General features: G+C 38.8%; 1 protein-coding gene and 1 pseudogene across 3 annotated transcripts; both read right to left on the bottom strand.

Annotated features, from left to right (window-relative positions):
* Positions 1–143: 143 nt before the first annotated feature.
* On the bottom strand, positions 144–7,128 carry LOC126783512 (glutamate receptor 2.7-like). Of its 3 annotated transcripts, none has more exons than XM_050508992.1 (7): positions 6,931–7,128; positions 5,388–5,501; positions 3,575–4,016; positions 2,074–3,410; positions 1,626–1,938; positions 1,112–1,503; positions 144–914 (listed from the first exon to the last, which is right to left on the bottom strand). In XM_050508992.1, the coding sequence occupies exons 3-7, from the start codon at positions 3,675–3,677 to the stop codon at positions 351–353; spliced, it is 2,709 nt and encodes a 902-aa protein (XP_050364949.1). In that variant the 5' UTR covers positions 3,678–4,016; positions 5,388–5,501; positions 6,931–7,128; the 3' UTR covers positions 144–350. The 3 variants fall into 3 exon arrangements, with proteins under 3 accessions (XP_050364949.1, XP_050364950.1, XP_050364951.1); XM_050508994.1 differs by lacking the exon at positions 6,931–7,128 and having other exon boundaries at positions 468–669; positions 764–914; positions 5,388–5,964; XM_050508993.1 differs by lacking the exon at positions 6,931–7,128 and having other exon boundaries at positions 1,148–1,503; positions 5,388–5,964.
* A 9,151-nt stretch (positions 7,129–16,279) lies between these two features.
* Positions 16,280–20,930, bottom strand: LOC126783515 (glutamate receptor 2.8-like; annotated as a pseudogene).
* Between the last annotated feature and the right edge of the window lie 995 nt (positions 20,931–21,925).

Here is a 21,925-nt window from a genome sequence, read left to right as displayed (position 1 = left end):
TATTAATGGAGATTAAAAGGAAGACCGAAGACTTCTATATAGTTCAACATGAGGGTTTCAGTGCCTAACATGAGCTCTTTCATGAGCGTTTGTAGTTGTACTTACTACTTAGTTCTATGCATACTACAGTGGTAAACTCGGCATCTGGAATATAGTAGAATAAATTGCTTACGAAAAGGTGTTTTTGTTTAGCATAAGTGCATAACTAAACAGCACATGCAAGATCCCATAGAAACCAACATCATGTTTTAGCTAGGTATATAGCATATCATACAACTATGATAAAGATATATATCATGGTCGGACCCTTCTTTAGAACTGATGTTGGTTTAGGGTTTAGGGTTTAGGGATTAGGGTGGAGTACTCGGAATTTCTTGTACTGTGATGAAGAACTCAGGAGTTGCAGCAGATACTCGTAGAGGCGCAGGCGCTTGATCTGTTGAGCCTGCTCGTTGTTCTCCATAACCAGAAGATAGAGAATTCGAACTTCCCTCGTTCAAATTCTGGTGAACGGAACTTTCTGGGGAGTAGTTAGATAATACTGTCATTTCGTCTTCCTTTGCCTTACTATTAAAAGTATGACAGCTCTGGTCTTTTTCATTGAAAATAATTAACATCTTCTGAATCTTTTTCCATATGGAAGCTTCTGAAGACCAAGTAACCTTGTGCCTGCAAACAAATGAAACTATAAATATTATCAGAGCTAGTATTGAAGCCCCCGCCACAAGGAGAAATAAGACCCAAAAGCTATCAACACCAAGACCATGGCTATTAATGTTTGGGGTTGTCAAGACTTGACAGTTGCTTTCTTTCTTGAACCATTTATCTTCAATCTTCATGATCTTCTCTCCCCCGGTCACATTTAGGACTGCCTGTGAAACATCCTGTAGAAGAGGGGAGCCTTTTGGAAATGCCTGCAACGCCAGAGGATCTAGATTAATTAAAGGATCATATAATTCAATGCTCAAATGGTTAAAGATATTCCATTTTGGCTGATCTGAAGGAAACGGTCAACTACCAAAAGTTTCTGTGAATTGCTTTTATTTGTGAATGAGAGAAATCGAGAATGCATACAGCATACATGTCCAGAAATCAAAAGGAGAAATCTTACAAAGGCAAAGCCATCAGTTCTAAAGAAGGGTCCGACCATGATATACTTGTTGCAGTACTTTGCAAGAAAAAGCTTCAGGTTGGGAGTTTCATCCACGACACCAGCAACTCGACCATTTGAAAGGGCGTCATCAATTTCTTCTACAGTTGTAAGTTTCACAAGATTCGAGTCATCAAAACCCCTTGTCTTCAACATGTCACCAACATAATGCCTTACATGGCCAACTTTCTCTCTATTCTTTACTAGATCATTTATATCAGTAACGGTTGGCTGGAGTTTCCGCACCGTATATAGTGAAGTTAGACTGGCCGTGTAATTTATTGTGAGTACTAGTAGAACAAATATCCAGACAATCATCACAACTCTAGCCCAGTTACTAACAACTCTAGCAGCTGTGAAATGCAGAAGGAAATGGTTATTTTCTTTTACAAAAGGATAAGGAAAAAGATATAGAGATTAACGTACTAGCTAGTTCGATTATAACTTTATATTAGATAGGGGCCATGAAACTTACTCTGCGAAAAAACCATGGTGGAGAATGAAAACCAGACACTGGTACCAACTTGATGTGACAGAGGGCCCCGAAAGTGTTTATTAATTCGATGTTCAAGAACCCAAACAACGAAACCAATTAACAAGAAAAAACAAGCAGTTGTAAACCAAAGGTCCCATCTCCAAGGCTTCAAGAAAGCCCATGCACTCTTTCTATTGCTATCTCTGACTGGCACAACCATGACTATACTGGCTTCTGTATATGGCATGGTGAAGTCTACATACAATGACCTATTTCCTGTGATTGTTGTATCTCCCACTACAGCATCAAAGTTCTGTCATGTAAAGATTTTATATGTTATCAACTCCCAGCAATGAAATAAAATGTTATGTTAACAATTTCCATCAAGTAGAAATATAAAAATGAACCACCAAATTATATCAAAGCTTTAAGATAAGTAGATTTTTACCCCAATAGAAACTTGATAACACAAATCATCGTTATTGCCAGCGTGAAAGCCATTGCCGATCACAAAGGGAATGAATTCATAGGTAAGAGCATATGGCAATATCTCTACTGCAGCCTTAAAGACATCAATACTGAACCCAGATACATCAATTATATTTCCGCTTGCATCTTCTGTGATCTTAACGAACTCGGTAAAACCAACTTTTTGAGGAACAGCAATCCTCAACTTCTTGTCATTTGTTGGGACAACCCATCCCTTCGGAACAGAGAGAGAACCTCCTGGCCATATAATGGGTTGAAGATTGCCATTGGAGATTGTGGTTTTGCTTTTTGAGGAACTCAACTTTTTATGTTTCGGTGGCCACAACCCGATTGTTCTTGCTGCTCCACCATTTATGTTAACAATCTTAAAAGTTGAGGATTGAAGTTGCCTATCAACAAGCCTAACATCTCCAGAAATGCCATGAAAACTTGTAGTTGAGAGGGCTTTGCATAGTTTTGAACCATATTGAGAGACCGGAAAACTTACAAGATCTGTCAAGTTGTTGTAAGCAGCATCTGACTTTTGGAAACCTATATCACTTGCACTCCAAGTTACTTTTTCAATTGCTATGGCGAGTGCATGAGCAGCATCATAAGCCCATAGTGCAAAAACATCCAAGTTTGCAGAAAAATTGTTAGCTGTGTCATTTAGGAACTGCAGATGCCACCGTGGTATGAACTCTTGATATTCTTTTGTTACTGGAACATATGTTTCAACACCTAATACTCCATCCATGGAATTGAGGAATGAAAGGTCGTCCATCGTCTTTAATCCATTAGGTATCCCACCGGTTGTGATCCAAACATATCCCACGCTCATCATTCCAATTGCTTTTGACTTAGAAAGTACCCTGGAGCATAGCGGGGTTGTTAAGTGGACAACAAAAACTCTAGTTTGCATTGTCATTAACTTGTAAAGCTCTTTTTCAATTTGATCATCTGTTGCAGATGGGGAAATGACACTCCGGTAAGCGACTCGAGCCCCAATTTCTTCCAATGCATCAGTTAAGAATGGTACAATTGCCTCACCATATGAAGTGTCCATGTAAATCAGTACAACTTGCCTCCACCCGAAAGCTTTTACAATGGAACTTATAGCTTTCACTCGACTTGAATCATTTTGTGCAAACTGAAAAAAGTACGAGCTCTGGATTGAAGTAAGAGAAGGGGTTGGTGCAGAAAATGATATGATGGGCACATGAGCTTCATTTCCAAGATCAATAACAAAGCTCGCCTCCATAGTTGTCATTGGTCCAATGATGGCTCGAGCTTTTTCATTCTTTATCAAATCAAGAGCTGTGTCCAAATTAAAACATTTAACTTCAGATTGAAGTAATATTTATGCTAAAAAATGATTGATACAATTGAAAATTTCTATCACTCACTAATCATTATATTTCTCACGAAAGAAAAATATACTCCGTGGATATAACAGTAGATGTCGTAGTTAATTATATTACCTGCAGCAGCGGCATGAACAGCATTTCCTTTAGAGTCCCTAACTTTCAAGACTATCCTAGTCTTGTAATGAGCATTAGAGGCATAGAAGTCAGAGAGAGCCATTTTTATGCAGCTCAACCAAATTTGCTGACCCCCTGAATGTATATGGTCATCCAGAATAACTCCGACATTTACTGGGGTGATGGTTTTTTTTTTGTGGCATAGCCAAGGATATCGACAATGAAAGAATCAAGACAAAAACAGAACTCACAGCAAGCTTTCCAGGGATGGAAGGGTACTTCACTTTGTTAATCATATTTGAATCTTTTGAATATGTTCCTGGCATAAGAATTTGAAAGGCCTTGTACAGATAAATCTCCTCCGAGGTACCGCTACAATTGCCCTACCTTATATTCCGAAATAATATTCTTCTGCTTAGTTCAATCTATGTAGTCATTAATCCTGAAAAATTCCAAAGGTAATGTCAATGTGAATAGAAGTGAAAAGGTAATGTCAAAGAAAATTATTTGAAAATAATAATTAAGAAAAGGAATAGGGTAAAGAAATATAAGATTAAACAAACAGGAGAAACTCCAGGAAATTTCAATCAAATTCCAAACTGCATGCGTGTCGAGGGGTTTGATGGAGCATCAAAGAGAAAGACATAATGTCTCCTATGTAAGTTGTCAATTTCTCTTATATAGTAATTAGTTGAAGATTAATTCTTCCATGTCCACCTACTGAATTGCCAACACAAAAATCATTTGTTTGAACTTTGTAACTCCAAATGAAAAATAAATCGATTTAGTGCCTGACGTAATGAGCTAATTTTGTACACAGACTTGGAACTGTGTAAAAACTCGACAAGTCAACTCGAAATAGAATCACTAAACTATTGGTCAATTTAATGATGTTATGGACTGCATATACAATTAAGTGGGACTCAAATCACAATGCTCGACCACAATAATGCAATTAAACACATTATTTCTCCTATAACTCAGAGTGCACTTCTCTGTGGAACTAGCTGGAGGGACTCCTGGTTTTCCATCCATTAATTTTATATTAATACATCATGTATTCCTGATATTTAAAAAGATTAACAAACTAATGAAAACAAACCAAACAAACTGACACATCAGCAACATTCGGATTATCTTGTTGGAATTTCCTTGATCTTCTATCAAGCTTTCAATGTCTGAAACTTTTTAGTATATGGAATATGAATTACAAACCCAATACTCCCTTAAATATTTCTATACCACATGTCCACATGATGAACTTAGGAATCTAGACTAGTTGAACATAAATCAGTCATTATCCACACATAACTTCCAGTCTTAGTGTCTCTTTGCTTTTCAACTGACCAGCGACAGTATTCGAATAATGAAGACCCTCATCATTCATCAGCATATCCGGAATTAGGATTTAGGAACTATTTAAAATAATTATACAAATGATTCAAATCAACTCATTTTTATAAGTGATAGTAGGCTATCTTGGTGTGGCATAAATTAAACCACAAAGTTCTAATCTGTGACAGTACACTCTGAACTAAATTAATTACTGTTATTATGATGGCATTTTTTCCATTCAAGAGTGCAGACTTGATAGTAGAGTTACTCGATTATATTATTTAAACCTTTATTCGGGTTGTGTGTTGGGGGGGGGGGGGGGCTTATTTAGCACATGTGTACATATTGAATCAAAAGAAACCAGATAATATAGCTATTTTGCAGTCAAAAATGTTTGGTCACATTCAAACAAAGGATGGAAAGCAGAAGTTAGAGAAGAAAAAATATAACACACACACAAGATGAGAAGTGTTGGAACCTGCAGTACTGTGCTGTATGGGGAAGTCCCTCTGGTTTGAGATGGTGCCCAGTTGTGCAATTTGGATGAGATGGTGCCCATGAGGACAGGGTTGATGCAGCTCAATCCATCTTCCTACACCACGCATCAAAGTCCAGAACCACATGAACATTGACTGGTGCTGCCATGCCTCTGGAAGTGTTACTACTACAGAATAAGAAAGAGACCCTATATCTCTTGAATATCATGCTTCAACATCCTTGAATGCTTTTAGCAGTTCATTCATGGTATCGAATGATCAGGAAACTACTTTATAAGCAAAAGAGAACACTACACTGGTTAGGCTAATGCTATGTCCCCAAATAATAACAAAATTTTGCCTCAGTCATTGCTGGACCTTTGCATGAAGTCTTCCTGGTGATAATATGTTATTTTCCAGAAATGGAATGTGTATTAAATCAAACATTCAAGATTCATTTATCTAATAGTCTCATATCATATCTTTTAAACGCTTACCATTCTACAGCAAGAACAAGTCAATGCCCTTGATTAAATCAAAGTAGACACATCATTGATATAATTACTAGTCAACATTGCCCCTACATCAGCAGTGCTGAGTTGTATACATGGCAAGAACATTTCTCATTTTTTATGTTTTTTTTTAGTTTTGTATTTTGTTAGCCATGCTATTTATATAGGCAAACATAAAACTAACTGTAAGAACAGAAACTGCGCATAAGAAAGAGCCGAATCAACATTTCTCCTTTTTTCAAAGAAGGGTTCAACAATGCAATTGGTCCCTTCAAACCCTGTTGAAGTTATATACCCTATAAATCTCTGTAGTAAGAATTTTGTTATATTGTTCGTATAGGGTAATAAATCTGATTTATGCCGGCCAGGAACCTGCATATATGGCTGTCATGCTCGTGTCCAGAATTATTTGACTTTTATTAAAAACAGACATACCTAAGGCGTGATTCGATGTGAGTCTATGCGAATATTATGAAGAGATGAAGAACATGTAAGGACCACACAAGGATGACTAGATATCTATACTGAAGACTTGGAGTAAGAGAAAATGAATTATCTGACTTATTGTTATCAGTAGCACTCAATCATTTCCTTACTCTATGCCAATCAATGTTTTATCTCCAAGAAATTGGTGTCTAGCTTCATTGGTATCCACTATTTTCTTAGATATCGAGTCAATGCATTACATATAACCTATACAGTACTCAAAAAGGGTAGACTAGACTCATGGAATAAACTGCATATACGCGCAACCTAGAATCGTAAGAGTGATTCAGACTTATTCAACACACAGCTTTTATGGGTCAGGCATTTCACCAAGCACCTGCAAGGTGCAAAGAATTCCACTTATTTGAAAGCCCTTTCGGAGTATTGATTGGCCCCTAATCTTAAACCAAAGAAAAGAGGTTATTACTTGATTCTTTCTCAACAATGAAGCATATATAAATATAATTTGATGAAATGAAAGTCAAATATTATGAAAGCACAGATATATTGACAAAAAAACAACAACGACCAAGTTGTCAGTTCTCACCGAGCGTTGGTGTCATTGTTTGGACGCTTATTCGAGACTTGGACACCGGTTTGGTTACGCTGAGAATTCAAAACTGAAGATTATGAAATGCCAGAAACGGCAAGTGATGGACTCCACAAACCACGGCGAAGCCTGCAGACCTCTTTTTGTTTTTTTGAAAGAAACGTACAGACCAGTCAAATGACTGAATGCCGTTTTTTTTTTTTTTCCAATTGTCGACTCATTGTGTAAAGTACGCATATTACTACTATGTGTACCCTCTCTAATTCTCTATTCAAGATTTAAAATATCGGTATAAGTAAATATATCATTTTATTTTAAATTAAATTATAAGATATATTGGAAATAATATATTGTTCATGTTTCAAAAATTATTTATTTATTTATTATTAAATTACATATAAATATATATAATTATTAATTTTATTTAGTACTAAAAAAAACTCTAAGTGCTTGAAAAGACGCATGTTGGTTAACAAAACTACAATACTTTACTTAAGACATACGAGTCATAATATGAATTGTAATAGTTAACATATAGTCATATATCTCTTTCGAATTGCCGACAGTTTCCTCGAGAAATGGATATTAAAGATAAATCAAACTCGATGATTGATCATATACTTTTCCAAACTGACCATAATCGTAAATAAGATAACCAGATTGATAGTTTGACTTCATGTGATTTGTTTGACGTCCCACTATGTTTTGTGATCTATCAAATGGAATACTTTAATCATCAATGACTCATCTCGTCCTCCTCCCGCACCTATTATGTTGTTGCGCACCATGACCACCTGCTCTATATCCATGATCCTCATCTTGGGTAGCATGATCAAAATTACTTTCACAAATAAACTGCTCAAAGCCTCCACCTACATAAGATTGTCCATATTCAAACCTTGTATCTCCACCACCACCCACCATCATCTGAACTATTTGTAGTTGCTACGTTACCCCACACTAGCATTATCAAAATTGACACGACCCGCCCCAAAATATACCATAATATCGAGGCAGATCATGCGGGGACCAGAGTCAAAGGAGATATACCGAAAATTTCGGCATAGTCTCCCCTGAAAGTAGCTGACCCAACCTGCACAAAAAGACATTCCCAATAACTCAAATCCAACCTCAACACCTAGAGCCACCATGCTCCCTAAACTTTCAACTCCACAAACACAATTCAAAAATATATTTCACAAAGTATGACGGAGTATGCTACATTTGTTACCTAATCTCGTTAGACCCCAAGAGCTCGTAGCTCGACTTATACCACAACCGCCCAACCCACTAAGACGACATGGTCACAACAATCATACAACATTATATAAACGTTGAACCGTGTAAATTTACACTTATAACAACGTTCACTTGGGAAGTAAACACGAGATCGTACGACACTCGGCGAGTCACTAGTCCTCTCCTTTCTAATCTCTATCGAAACTCTGCTAGTACATCCCCTCTCTTCTAGTGACTTGGTAATATCAATACCACTTTCGGTTCATCCCCGCTTTTCGGTTCATCGCCTCTCTTCCGGTACCCTCGATTCATCCCCTCTCTTCCGGTTTCTCCGGTTCATCCCCTCTCTTCCGGTTCTCCTGGTTCAACCTCTCTCTTCTGGTACCCTCGATTCATCCCCTCTCTTCCGGTACTCCCGGTTTGTAACGACCCCAAAATTTCAAGCTTAAAAACTCAAAATTTCAAAGTCGTTAAACTTTAAACAATCTCAACGAATCGAAATCATTTAAAATGCCACAGCGGATCATCTCTGAGTTCAAAATACAACTCAGTCAAACCGATTATTACAAACCAAATTTATAATTCGACATTACATAAGATGGAAATGTAATAATCCTCACAATCTCTCACAAAGCTCACAAATAAATCCACTCCAATTCTCACACACAAATCCACGCTAGAAACCTCACCACAAGTAGGATACGAACGACTTCGAGTCTCCGGAGTCGTCACTCAATCTCCACTAATCAACACCTGCGAAATTATCCCCTACACCATCAAATTGGTGCACCGGGATTGTAAACACAAACCCTTCAACTCCTTAAGTTCGTTCTGCCCCATTCTATAAGGCGCCTTTGACACAGGTGCTGTACCAGGTACTACATCAATGCAGAAATCTACCACTCTTCGAGGAGGTAGCTCCGGTATCTCTTGGAACACCTCACTAAACTCAGATACTACCACAATGTCTGCAATAGTCATTTTCTTATCCACTGACTCCACATGTGCCAAAACTCCTGACCTCATGGCGTTATCTGACTTGAGGCAACGATAACGAAACAATGGCTCCCTAGGTATATGAAATGACACCACCATGTCAAAATAATCAATCACCGCATGCTGCGGTCTCAACCAATCGATCCCCAAGATCACATCATAGGTGTGGTCCGGAATCACAATCAACGAAGCAGAGAATTCTCTACTTCCAATCACAATCGGACAAGCCTTGCAGATTGTCTCTAACTCAAGGGACACCCCATGGGGTGAAGTGACACATAAAGCGTTCCCAAGAGGTGTAGGAATCAATCCTAGCATTTCTACTACTGAACTAGCAATAAATGAATGCGATGCTCCCGTATCAAACAGTACTCTAGCAAGGTAGTCAAAAAGTGATAATGTACCTTCCACCCCTGTGTCTCGCTGTCCCACTGCGAACACTCTAGCTTGGCCTGCTGGTAGCTGTCTCTGCGGCCGTTCCTGTCTATCCTGAAGAGGTCGGGTACAATCTCGAGCTATGTGTCCCACTTGCCCGCACCAGTGGCAGCCTGCTCTTTACGGTTTCGGACATGCTGAGGCGTAATGTCCCATCTCGTTGCAGCCAAAACACCTCACCGCTGCCAATGGTCTGACTGGTGCTGCCCTGATAGCTAGGGGTGTCGCCCTTGCCGGAACCTGATAGTGGGGTATTGGCCTCTTCCATGACCTACATGTCGGCCCCGAGTGCACGTTGCCTGAATAGATTGCCTTGCCTTTTCCCTTTGCATCCCTACTCCCCACATCTCATGCTCGAGTATTATTTGCTTGTTCCAAGCTCATGACACTCTCAAATATCAACTCCCTTGTTGTCAGACAAAGCACTGATATCATGGTCATGTACTCCTGTTTCAGCCCTCGTAGATACTTCTGAGCTAAAGAGGTCGCACCCATATGCCTGACATACCGGTACAGCTGTGTAAAACGTGCATCATACTCTCTAACGGTCATGTCTCCCTGTACCAGAGCCAGAAACTCAAGCTCTAGGTTCTCCTGTACTGAGGTTGGAAAGTACTTCTCTCCGAAAATGGTAGTGAAACCTCCCCATGTGAATGTAGACACATCCACTGTCTGTCTCATGCTCTTCAATATTTAAAACTCTTGCAAAAATCTTGAATTCACCGCAAGGGTTAATTCGTAAATATGTGAGATTTTACTCACCTTCTCGACTCGAGCGTAATTACACAATTTCCGAAGATAATTCCTTTCCTTGATTTATCGATCACCTTGAAAAGATAAGAAAAGAATTTAGAAACGTTTCGTAAACTTTTAAATGCTGTAACAGTAATAATCGGTTACTGTTCAGCAATTTTCGGTTTTACGAATTTACTGTTCAATGAGTACTATTCACGTATTTACTATTAATGTATAAATACACATCCAATACGTATCTCTGTACGAGTACATACTATTTACGTATTTCTGTATGTATAAATACTATTCAAATGTACGTACTGTCTCAGTAAATAATAATTACCTAATTACCCTTCCAAAATTACTTTTTACCTTTACTAAAAGTAATTTATATTTACATTTAACGTACGTAAAATTAAATTACAAAATTACCCTTTTCGGAAACACTGTTCACGCCGCCGCACGTGGCGGCGCGTGGGGCTCACGCGCCGACGCCACCAACGGCGCGTATCACGCCACCGCCGCCCCATTCTCTTCTCCTTCCTCCCCTCTTCCTTCCCACGGCATCACACCGTGCCTAGGCACCACCATGCGTTCACACGCGCCGCCTAAGGCGGCGGCATCTCCTCCAAAACCCTCCTCCTCCTATCTCTTCCAAATTGCAACCAAACAACCACAAATCGACAATCAAGCATCACCACAACCTAATCATGCTAACCCTCACCTCAATCAAGCTTGGAGACCACCGGAGTTTGGCTTTGACACGGCGGAGGAAACACAACAACTTGGAGATGTTGGTGGAGCTCCGGCGCGGCGTGAGAGGGTGCGTCCTCCTTGGGGTTGCCTGCGGGGGGTGGTGCGGTGTCTCCTAGGCCGGCGGTGAGGACCACGTCTCCCTGAGATGGGAGATCGGTGGTGAAGCCGAGAGGGGAGAGGGAGAATCGGGTGAGAGGGAGAGAAAGGAGGCGCGGGGTGGATGAAGGAAGTGGGTTTCTGAAAATGGAAACCCTACTTCACAAAGTTTCCTTTTATACCCCCCTCTAAAATCAGAAACTAACTTCTGTCGTTAATAACTTTTACGTAAGACATCTGATTCGAACGCGTCACATACTCACGAACTCGTATCGACGAGCTCTACAACTTTTGTGAAGAATCTTTTCGCAACCGAGCAACGGAATAAAAGTCGATATATTAGTTCAGAAACGTAACGTTTTTCAAATTAAACATTCCGAAAACATTTCCGTTTTCGTTTCGTAAAGTCGCAAACAATTCAATTCATTATAATTAAATTTCACAACTTTATAGAATTTAATCAAACCAAATATCGTTTTGAAAAAAAAATAGGGTTATTACACGGTTCATCCCCTCTCTTCCGGTACCCTCGGTTCATCCCCTCTCTTCCGACACACTCGGTTTACCCCTCTCTTCCAGTACTCTTGGTTCATTCCCTCTCTTCCGGTACACTCGGTTTATCCCCTTTCTTCAGGTACTCGCTTGAGTCCCACTCGTAAATGTCAAAGCTAATCAAACCGACTAACAGAGATAACCGAAACCATAACTCGAACGAATACCCAACACTCGACGTTTAACCGCATACCTACCTGACAAAAATCCCACGGTCCTAACCCTAATTCTGATAGAAGTAATTAGCGTCATACAATCATCTAACAATAAAGATCATATAGCAACCATCATTAAATAACCAAAATTCTTAAAACATCAACACATCTAGCAACGAGAATCTATCCTAGAATATTTGTGGCTGCACCAAAAACCTTGGTTGGGCTGCCTACGTACCCTTTAATAGGGATCAAGTCATTCGTAGTTCAATAATAAGGTATAGCACCATTATGATCGAAGAAATAAGTTGAGAATCCTATTCTCGAGTAATTAAATAACCAACACGTCTGGTAAGTCCGATAAATAAATCCTTACTCCCTAGGACGAAAACAGAAACAATCAAACGAGTGGATTTTTCAAGATTCACAATCCGAACATCCGCATTTTCAACAAATCTTCATGATTCTTAACTTCGTTGATTCAATCTCACAGTCTACTCATGAATTCCTTACACCGAGAGGGTTATTTTGAACCCTACAACTCTGCCGGATTCCGGCGCCACACGCCGCCGCTGCCAGCGGCCTCTGATCACCACCAAATTTCATCAACACAATCTACTCAATATTTATAACTTTCTAGTTCACTACTAAGGCCAAATCAGAGTCTAAACACAGCAATCGAATACAAATAGAAAAATCTCAAATCATGAAACCCTAGAACTTCAAATCGTCGATTCTCTTACCTCAAGGCGAGTTGGTTCGATTTCTTTGGAGGGTTTGATGCTGGAGATGAGACTTTCAAAACCCCTCAAGATCTCCAAGCTACGGCGGCCGGAGAAGTGAGTTCCGATGAAAAGGAGATTGGCGGCAATGGAGCTTCTCACCGTCGTTTCTCTCGGACGGCGGAACTAGGGACAACACCACCTACCCAGATCGAACAAATACCTCCAAAGCTTTAGAACGCGATCGGTCCTGCAGCCCAGATCGGCCGAACGACAACGCTACGTCAATGGCGATTCAGAGGAAGAGTCGGGGTCGGGTGAACAGTGGCACAAAGGGGGTTTTTCAAAAATCTCCCCTTTTTCTGATTTTTACCCCCTATTTATACTAAATTTTAAAAATGCCTAAATTCTCTTTGATTCGTAACCTCTTCATACAAACTCCGATTTAGGTGTACCACATGTCCACGAATTCGTATCGACAAGCCCTACAACTTTTGTGAAGGAAGTTTTCCCGAAAATCTTACGCATCAAAAATTTTACTTTTAGAGTCGTCACACTTAGTATGGCTCTCGTTTCGGGAAAAAGATAAAACTATAATCGCAACGAATTGTAAAAGATTCAGTTCGTATCAAAAATTATTTCTCAAGTCTCCAACTTGATCAGATAACACCTTGTTTACATCAATTCCAAAATCAGTTGCTTTTTCTACGACATGTGGAGGAGGGTTGCCATTTTCATCATCGAGGTCACGAAAAACACTTGTCACTGATATGACTTGACTCTTAAGAGTTAAGACTTGAACCTTCACTTCTCATCCAAAATTCTTTTACGAAAAATTAAAAATTAGCCGATTGAGGGACTACTCTTCTTGTATTCTTTTTTATATCTCTCGAGGCTCGAGGTGATTAATTAATCAAAACTTTTCTCTCCAAGAGTCCGAGACATCCTCTAGTTGTGTTACGACCCGAATCATTTTGGCCACATTTATTATATTATCAAGTCTAAACACGAGTGTCGCCGTAATCCGAACTCTATATTTTGGCGTTAAGGTTATTTTGGCGGAGTTCGCCGAATAAATGCCCGAACTGGAATGTTACTATTTTCAGGAGGAAATATATATGTATGAGGTAAGTTTTCCATTTGACGAAGAAGCAAAAAAAAGAGAGAGAAGAGAACTCAGTTTTCCCTGAGCCTCCCCGATCACGTCCCCTTCTCGCCATCGCACCGCCACCATCTAGCCACTCCAGACTGGCGCACCGGTCCCGTTCAAGAGGTAACTCAATGCTCAACCCATCTAGGGTGGTGGCAGCTCCTATCTTGCCGCCTGGAGCGGTGTCGCCTGGAAGTTCCGCCACTGTCGTGGCATCTTTCCGTCGGAACTCACTCCTTCGACCGCCATGGCTTGAATTCTTTAAGGGGTTTTGCTTGTCTCAACGTCGTCGACAATCTCTCCAAAGGAATTGAACCAAATCAAGGGGTAAGAACTCAAATCAAGAAATTTAAATTCTAGGTTTCTTGAACAGTGCCGATCGTGTATTCTTGCAAAATTGGACGGTTTAGACTTTCATTTGGACTTTGTTGTCAACTAGAAAGTTGTTAGAAATGTACAATAATTAAAGCATGCATTTACTTAAGTATACAAAACGTAAAAGTAAATATGTTTAGTTACCGCCAAGGGTAACTTGCACAAATGTGAGGTTTACTCATCTTATAACCGCTAGTGACTTTTGCAACTTCAAGTGAGATTCACTCACTTGCTTCCACCACAACTAAGCACCTAAGTGACAAACCTTCACTTAGTAAAAAGAAAGACCGAATTTAATAAAGCAACTCAAAAGTTACTAAAACTCAAAGGGGCTTTGTGATCACTTAACACGAAAACAAGTCATTTCCTTTTCGACTACACAAACTAACAACTCAAAACAAACCACACTCCCATTTCACCAAAAGCCACCCTCTCGGCCTCTTTCACAAACTAACTAAACTCACTGCCTATACACTTGTAACAAAACTAACCAATAATGCAAACAGTTTACCCTCAATGAACTACCAAAATGAGTTCAACATCAATAACCAAACTTAAAATTGCTGAAAACACTCCACATAGCACCAACTACACCTAAACTCATCTAAATAAACAATTACAGCGCTGCTCATACAACCGGCCAAACGCTTCTACCTCAAAACACCCTTCACTCCACAAAATCCTATACACTTCAACTCCTCAAAATTCCGAACAAGCACAAAAATTGCTCAAAACATCTTCACTTCAACATGAAAGTTGTAGCATACCACTAGATAGAGATTTCCTTACCAACCTCCAAGCTTGGATGGGCTGGAAAGTCACCGGAAAACTCTCAATATGCCGACGGTGACTTGATCTTCCAATATGATACTTGCAGCTCAATTCGAGCTAAGAGGAGGTCATAATCGTGCTCAGCGGCTAGAAACCAGTGGGAATGGAGCACCCTCGAGCTCCGATGCTGCCAGTGCCGACACAACAGAAGATTCTGGCGGGTGTAGCATCGTGCATGGTTGTCGCCGGCGTGCAAGGCGTTGCGCAAAAGAACGAGAATAGTGCGACTCTTCTAATGGGACCAATGGCGTGGCCTTTGATGGCCAAACGACAGAGAAATCGACCGAAGAAGATTTTGGGGAAGGAGGAGAGAGAAACCGTCGAGGTAGAGGAGAGAGAGAGAGAGCTGAGATATTTCTGATTTTTGATATTTGTGAAGTTTCTAATTTTCTTCCCCTTTTATACTCTTCTGAAATTGGAAACTAAACTTATACTGCTAACAACTTCCACATACAACATCCGATAAAAGTGTGCCGCGTGTCTACGAATTTGTAATGACGAGCTCTATGACTTTCATAAAGGAATTTTTTAGAAAAGAGTGACAAATTAAAAGTCAACTTTTGAGTCAAATGAACTTAATCAAATAACACGCTTTTGACTCTTGAAACCAATTTCTTCTTTGAACAAAGACTATTTAAAAGGCGTAGAATAAGATTATAACCAATTTATTCTTTCCATTAAACTCTGAGAAATACAAAAAATGGAAATTAATATTCGGGTTATTACACTTAATACAATGGACATAACATGTGATGTAAGCTCTTTATGATGTCTTTAGATAAAGAGACTCCCTAATTGATAACTCAATCTTCAAATATCTGTTTCAACGCTCTTCACATACACGCTTCTCAAAAGCAGCCTTTGGCAATGATATAATCTTCGATATTTATAACTGAGGTACGACCCGTTTTTCTTTTCACTAATCACTATCAGAATCACCAGAATTCAAAGCATCATCACCAGAATCATGGTCACGCTTTTCCAACAAAGGGTGCGAAAATGCATGAGTTGTCTTGGATCTTGATATTACAAATCACAACAGGAACATGTCATTCATACTTTCACAGTCAATTAATCTCATCCTTAATCAATTATAAGGGCTTAGCATCCAACTAGAAAGTAGGAATTCAAGTAACTGTTTCAAATTTTACGAGGATTAGACACCCAAAGCAAAAGATAATATTTACATACGCAATTTCATAATCTCACGGAATCCCGCCTTTGAATATCTCCTATAAGGTGGCACTCATTAAGAATATTAGGATAAATCATCATTGGAATATGTATATAGGAGGTATCATAAACCTTCTCAAAATAAAAATAAAAATGGAGGTATCATAAACCTTCTCAAAATAAAAATAAAAATGGAGGTATCATAAACAAATCTAGACTCAGAGGTCCTCTTTTGATTAGTATTCGTTCCGAAGTAATTACAGAAGAAACTTTCCCTGCGTTTATCATCACGTGTTAAGGTGTGGAAAGGTTTCCATTCAATTTTAGTCCTACAAGAAATTAACAAAAACTTAAGCAAGGAAGAAGCAATATGAAAAATCAGTACAAGTGTATGGCATCATGAGCTAAAATTACCCAATGTCCTCCAAAAGAACAGACTCGTTGTCAGTTTGTCACCCCATCACCTCAAGCGTTAAACTTTCAAAATAAGAATCACCTCATAATGTGAACTTGAGCTCAAATCCTTTCAAATTACTTGTCCGACCGGACTCGATCAGAAATTTGAGAACATCTTGATCTTAATTCCTTTGTGATCTGGTAAGAAGGAACATACAGGATTATGAATGATCAAGCGTCTATGATCGTTAAAAAATAGATGTCAAAGCAAATAAGTATATTCGGGTGGACTCCTTGAGAAATTGCACACCTGCTTAGAGACTAGCTTGTCAACAAAGATGGCAATTCTCAAATGTGGTGGACTCCTTGAGCAGCAACATGCATGTCTCCTGCAGATAATAAGACGCATTAACCAAATGGCATATCAAGTTATCAACACAATTTTCAAGGGCAATCCAGAATATTAAACCTCTGACGTATAAAACAGAGTTTTACATACCTCTTCATACACAAGCTTCACAAGGAATTCCTTAAATTGAGTTTCTCATTGACATCATTTGAAGAAAAAGTGAAAAACAGTTCTGCAAGATATGAATGTACTAATTAAGATATAAATTTGAGCTGTATTATCCTTGACACTCATTAAACTGAACTCTAAGAAACTATAAAGAATGACATGGCTATGTTAATACCGTGTCTGACCAGAGATGCCGATTATCCGCTGCCCATTTCTCTCTCTCCTCAACAAACATGCATTCCTTACGAAAAATTTCAAGCTACAGTGTATAAAATTTTGATCATCTGTCATCTGTATTCCTTTGTGGACACGATTGTATAACTGTGGTAGAACACATTACTAAACTGTATTCTTGAGAAGTGTAGTTCTTTATGCTTCTGGCAATGCAAAAGAAAGCTCTCCAAAATTTTCTTCAGGGGATGCATGACCCGTTGATGGTGTTTGTTGCTCTCCAAAAAACACAGTCCGGTTTGTAGTATAGCTGAATGGACTTTCTAGGAAGTTGTTTGGTGACGCCATAACTGAATCATGTGTTGGACTAGTTTTGAATGTATGGTAGTTGAGGTCTTTTTCATTGAAAATTCTGAACATGACCCAAATCCTTCTCCATGTTGATATTCTTGAATCAGGGTGTATCAAAATGTGTCTATGCCTGTATGTGAATGAAGCAACAAATATAATAAAAGCAATTATTGAAGCCACCCCAGAAATGAGAAATAGGCCCCCAAAGCTCTCAAGGCCAACACTGTAGCCAGAAATTTTTGGGGCACTCAAGTCTTCACAGATCTTTCTTGAACCATTTATTTTTAAAGTCAAGTATCTTCTCTCCTTCGGTCACGCTTAGAACTGCATGCGATATATCTGGTATAAGAGGGGAGCGTTTAGGAAAGACCTGCCAAGCAATAAGCTCAAAATATTAACAACACTTCATGAATCTAATTACCTATATATGCGAAATACTCAAGTTGAACATGCAATGTATAGTAAAAGTTAGGTATAGTTAGATCTTACAAACCCAAACCCATCAGTTTTGAAAATGGGTCCAATCATCGTATATTTAGAACAATATTTTCCAAGAAAAAGCTTCATGTTAGGTGTTTCATCAATTGGAGCAGCAATCCCTCCATTTGCACTGCCTTTTGGAAGAAGAGCATCCAAATCTCCTGCAGATTTAAACTCCTTAAGCTTCGAATCATCAAACCCTACTTCTCTCAAGACATCATAAACATATGTATTCTCTGGCCAAGTTACTTACCACTTTCTCTCCTGCATAGTGTAGACCAATACAGAAGTTAAAATCTACGAAGACATCCATAGTTGCATGACGGAAAACAAAAGAATGTAGAGAATACTACTGATATTTGAGAAAAATAAGAATATATACTCTGCAAAAACCATTGTGGAGAAAGAGAACCAGATGCTGGTGCCGACTTGATGTAGGGGAGGGCCACGAAAATCGTCATTAATTCGATGTTCAAGAACCCAAACCACAAAACTAATAAAGACCGAGAAACAGGAAATGGTGAGCCAAAGGTCCCATGTCAAAGGTTTCAAGAAAGCCCATGCATTTTTACTTCTAGTGTCTACTATTGGCACAACCATCACGATGCCAGATTCTGTATACGGCATTGAGAAGTCCACATACAAGAACCTATTTGCTCGGATTGTTGTATCCCCCACCACAGCATCAAATTTCTGTCAAGCAAAATTCATTTGTTCATGTGTTAGTCTAGTTGATTTAAGATTCATCAAAGGAAAATAATTCTACAACTCTAATAAATGACAAGATTAATTTACCTCAAGAAATACTTGATAGACTAAATCATTGTAAGTGCCAGCACTGGTGCCATCAGGCTTCGCGAAGGGAATCAACTCATAAGGAAGAGCATATGATAGCATTTCCACTGCAGCCTCAAACACGTCAATACTGAATCCAATGATATTTGTTCTGTTGGTACTTGGATCTTTGATTACCTTAACAAACTCAGTGAAGCCATCCTTCATCGGAACTCCTATTCTTAACTTCTTGCCATTTGTTGGAATCTCCCAACCCCTGGGAACAGAGAAGGAATCTCCCGGCCATATAATTGAGCCTAGATTGCAATGCAATGTTGAACACTTTGTAGAGGACTGACCCAACTTTTTCTTGATTCCATTTTGTAGGGTCCAAAATCCATTCCTCTTGCTACATCACCAATTATATTGACTATCTTAAAAGTGGATGACTGAAGCTGCCCTTCAATGAGGCTAACGTCTCCAGCTATGCCTTTAATCTGGTACTCGACAGTGCTTGCGCAAGTTTTGGACCATATTGAGAGACCTTAAAAGTATCAAGGTCTGTTAACTTGAAGGAAGCATCTGAGCTTTTGAATCCAGAGTTGTTGAACCCAACTTCTTCAACTGCCATGGCTAGTGCAACTGTAGCATCATAAGCCCATAATCCAAAAACTTCATAATCAGCATCAAGTATGGCTGTATTCTCTTTCTGAAATTGGTGCTTCCACCTATTGTTAAATTCCTCGAGCTCACTTGTTATTGGAACGTAAGTTTGTACACCCAGTAAACCACACATCAAATGGATTACTGAAGATTTCATTGACTTCAAACTGTTAGGTATCTCATTAGTGGTTAGCCAAGCATATCCTTCGCTCATCATTCCAATCTCTCTAGCTTTGTTAAACAGCCTCAAAGATAGATCAGAAGTCATGTGAACGATGAAGACTCTAGTCTGCATGGCCATCAGCTTGTAAAGTTCTTCAAGAATTTGACTATCTGTGGCTGATAGGGAAATCACACTCCGGTATGGGACAAGAGCATCAACCTGTTGTAAAGCATCAATCAAATATGACATGACTCCCTCCCCAAAATCATTGTCTATATAGACAAGCACAACTTGTCTCCATCCGAAACCTTTTACAATAGCACTTATGGCTTTCACTAGAGTTGAATCATTTTGAGTAAATCGGAAAAAGTAGGAGCTCCGGAGGGAAGTGAGAGAAGGGCTTGTCGCCGAAAATGATATAATAGGAACATGAGCTTGGTCTCCCAGGTTAATTATAAAGTTTTCCTCCATTGATGTGACTGGCCCTAGTATGGCTTGAACTTCAGTATTCTTTATCAGATCCAGAGCTGTGTCCAGAAAAAAGAGATGATCAACTTTTGCACTTATTATGATTCATTATTGCCTTTATCTACTGTATAGCTCATTAATTAAACGACTAGATGATAATCCTCATATGCTATATAAACTGCATGCTAGCGAAAAGACAATTCAACATCTCTAAATCATCTATAGTGATTAGTAATGAATCTGTCAAGAACATAATTTAACAAATAAAATAAAATAACAAAGGCATCCGAAAATCAAACCACAAGCGTGAATTTGGGTGAAATCATTTTATGTAAAGTGAAAAAAAAAGGGTAACAAAACTAGGTAGCATATATCTCTCCATCTCTCCTACACATTGTATATATGCTGTTTTTATGTATTTCAATTAAGTTAATAATTTAAAATAAAAATTAGGAATAGAAATATATTCCAATTATTTCAAGTCTTTGATGCAGGTTATTTGATTTTTCAGTTCAAAAGAATATGTTCAACAGAGAGAGCTGTTAGTTGAGCAAAAAAACAAGACAAACAAAAAATAAAGATATTAGAGCTAGAAAATCTCCAAGAAGCTAAAGAGGGGAAGTGAACCTGCAGTAGCTGCCCCCACAACGTTTTGGTTGGAGTCCCTAACATTCAAAACCAGCCTAGTCTTGTTGTTAGAATGAGAAGAATAAAAATCTGTAAGGGCCATTTTGATACAGCTCAACCAAGCCTTCCCCTCCATCGAATTAAGATCATCAAGAACAACCCCCACATTCACCGGGATGGTATTGTTTCCTGCCATGGCCAAACAAATTCTTGATGAAACAAAAAGACAAATGAAAACAACAAGAACAAGATACGTAAAGTTCTTGTTTGTCATATTTGAATCTTTTGGAAGCTTCTTGCATACATGGTCCTGACATGGTCTAGCTTACAGCCTACAAGTGATCTGATTAAACTTAATTGAAACTACAGATTAGATGAAAACTATGTTTTGCTCTAGAATTTGGTTTGATAGTACTGTTTGCGACCTGTGAGTTCTTAGTAGGTCGTACTCTTTCCTTAGTTCAGATTTTTTATTTAAAAAAAAAAAAGGTTTCACTGAGGCCACCTTTAGTTTAAGTTGGAGGACAAGTGAATATTTTTTCTATTTCTTCTAATTTCCAGTTATAAGTACGTATTTTTTTGTAAAAGTTACCAACAGTGTTAACTAGTTAGTAGTAACTAGTAAGCACGCTTTTGTTTCCTGGCATTCATGTAAAAGTTGTGGATCGTCATATGAATTGACTCCAAAAGTTCAATCTTGTAAGGCTATCAATCTCATATGAATATAGTTTTGAATAATCTTTTAAAACTGGTAAAGCAAGAAATTGGAATTAACAGTCCCATACGGGCACACTGCAACCTTTGCAGATTTGTCAAAAACCATAAATTCACAGAGACAAACTATTGGAAGTAATCAGAATGGTTCACTCTATCTTTACAACCTCCCAAGTACACTGGCACTTTTATCCCGTTCAAAAATGTAATAATACCACTTGCCTTTTCACTTTTGACCAGTCTTTTATGCAAAATTGAGAAAACTAAGAAGATCCGTCCAAAGTAAATTAAGAGCAGAGCTTGTTGCAGGGAAAAGATAGAAGCGCACCTCAGCTTGTTCTTCACAAGTTTCTTCACTTCCATAGACCTTGGTGGTCCTAAATTCGCTTGCCCACATACATTCTTTACAGCATCTAGAGCTGCATCTCAGTGAAACTGAAAGTTACATTTTCG

Source organism: Argentina anserina, chromosome 2, assembly GCF_933775445.1.
Source record: "Argentina anserina chromosome 2, drPotAnse1.1, whole genome shotgun sequence".
NCBI lineage: Eukaryota > Viridiplantae > Streptophyta > Magnoliopsida > Rosales > Rosaceae > Argentina > Argentina anserina.
This window is presented reverse-complemented; position numbering and strand designations above follow the sequence as displayed.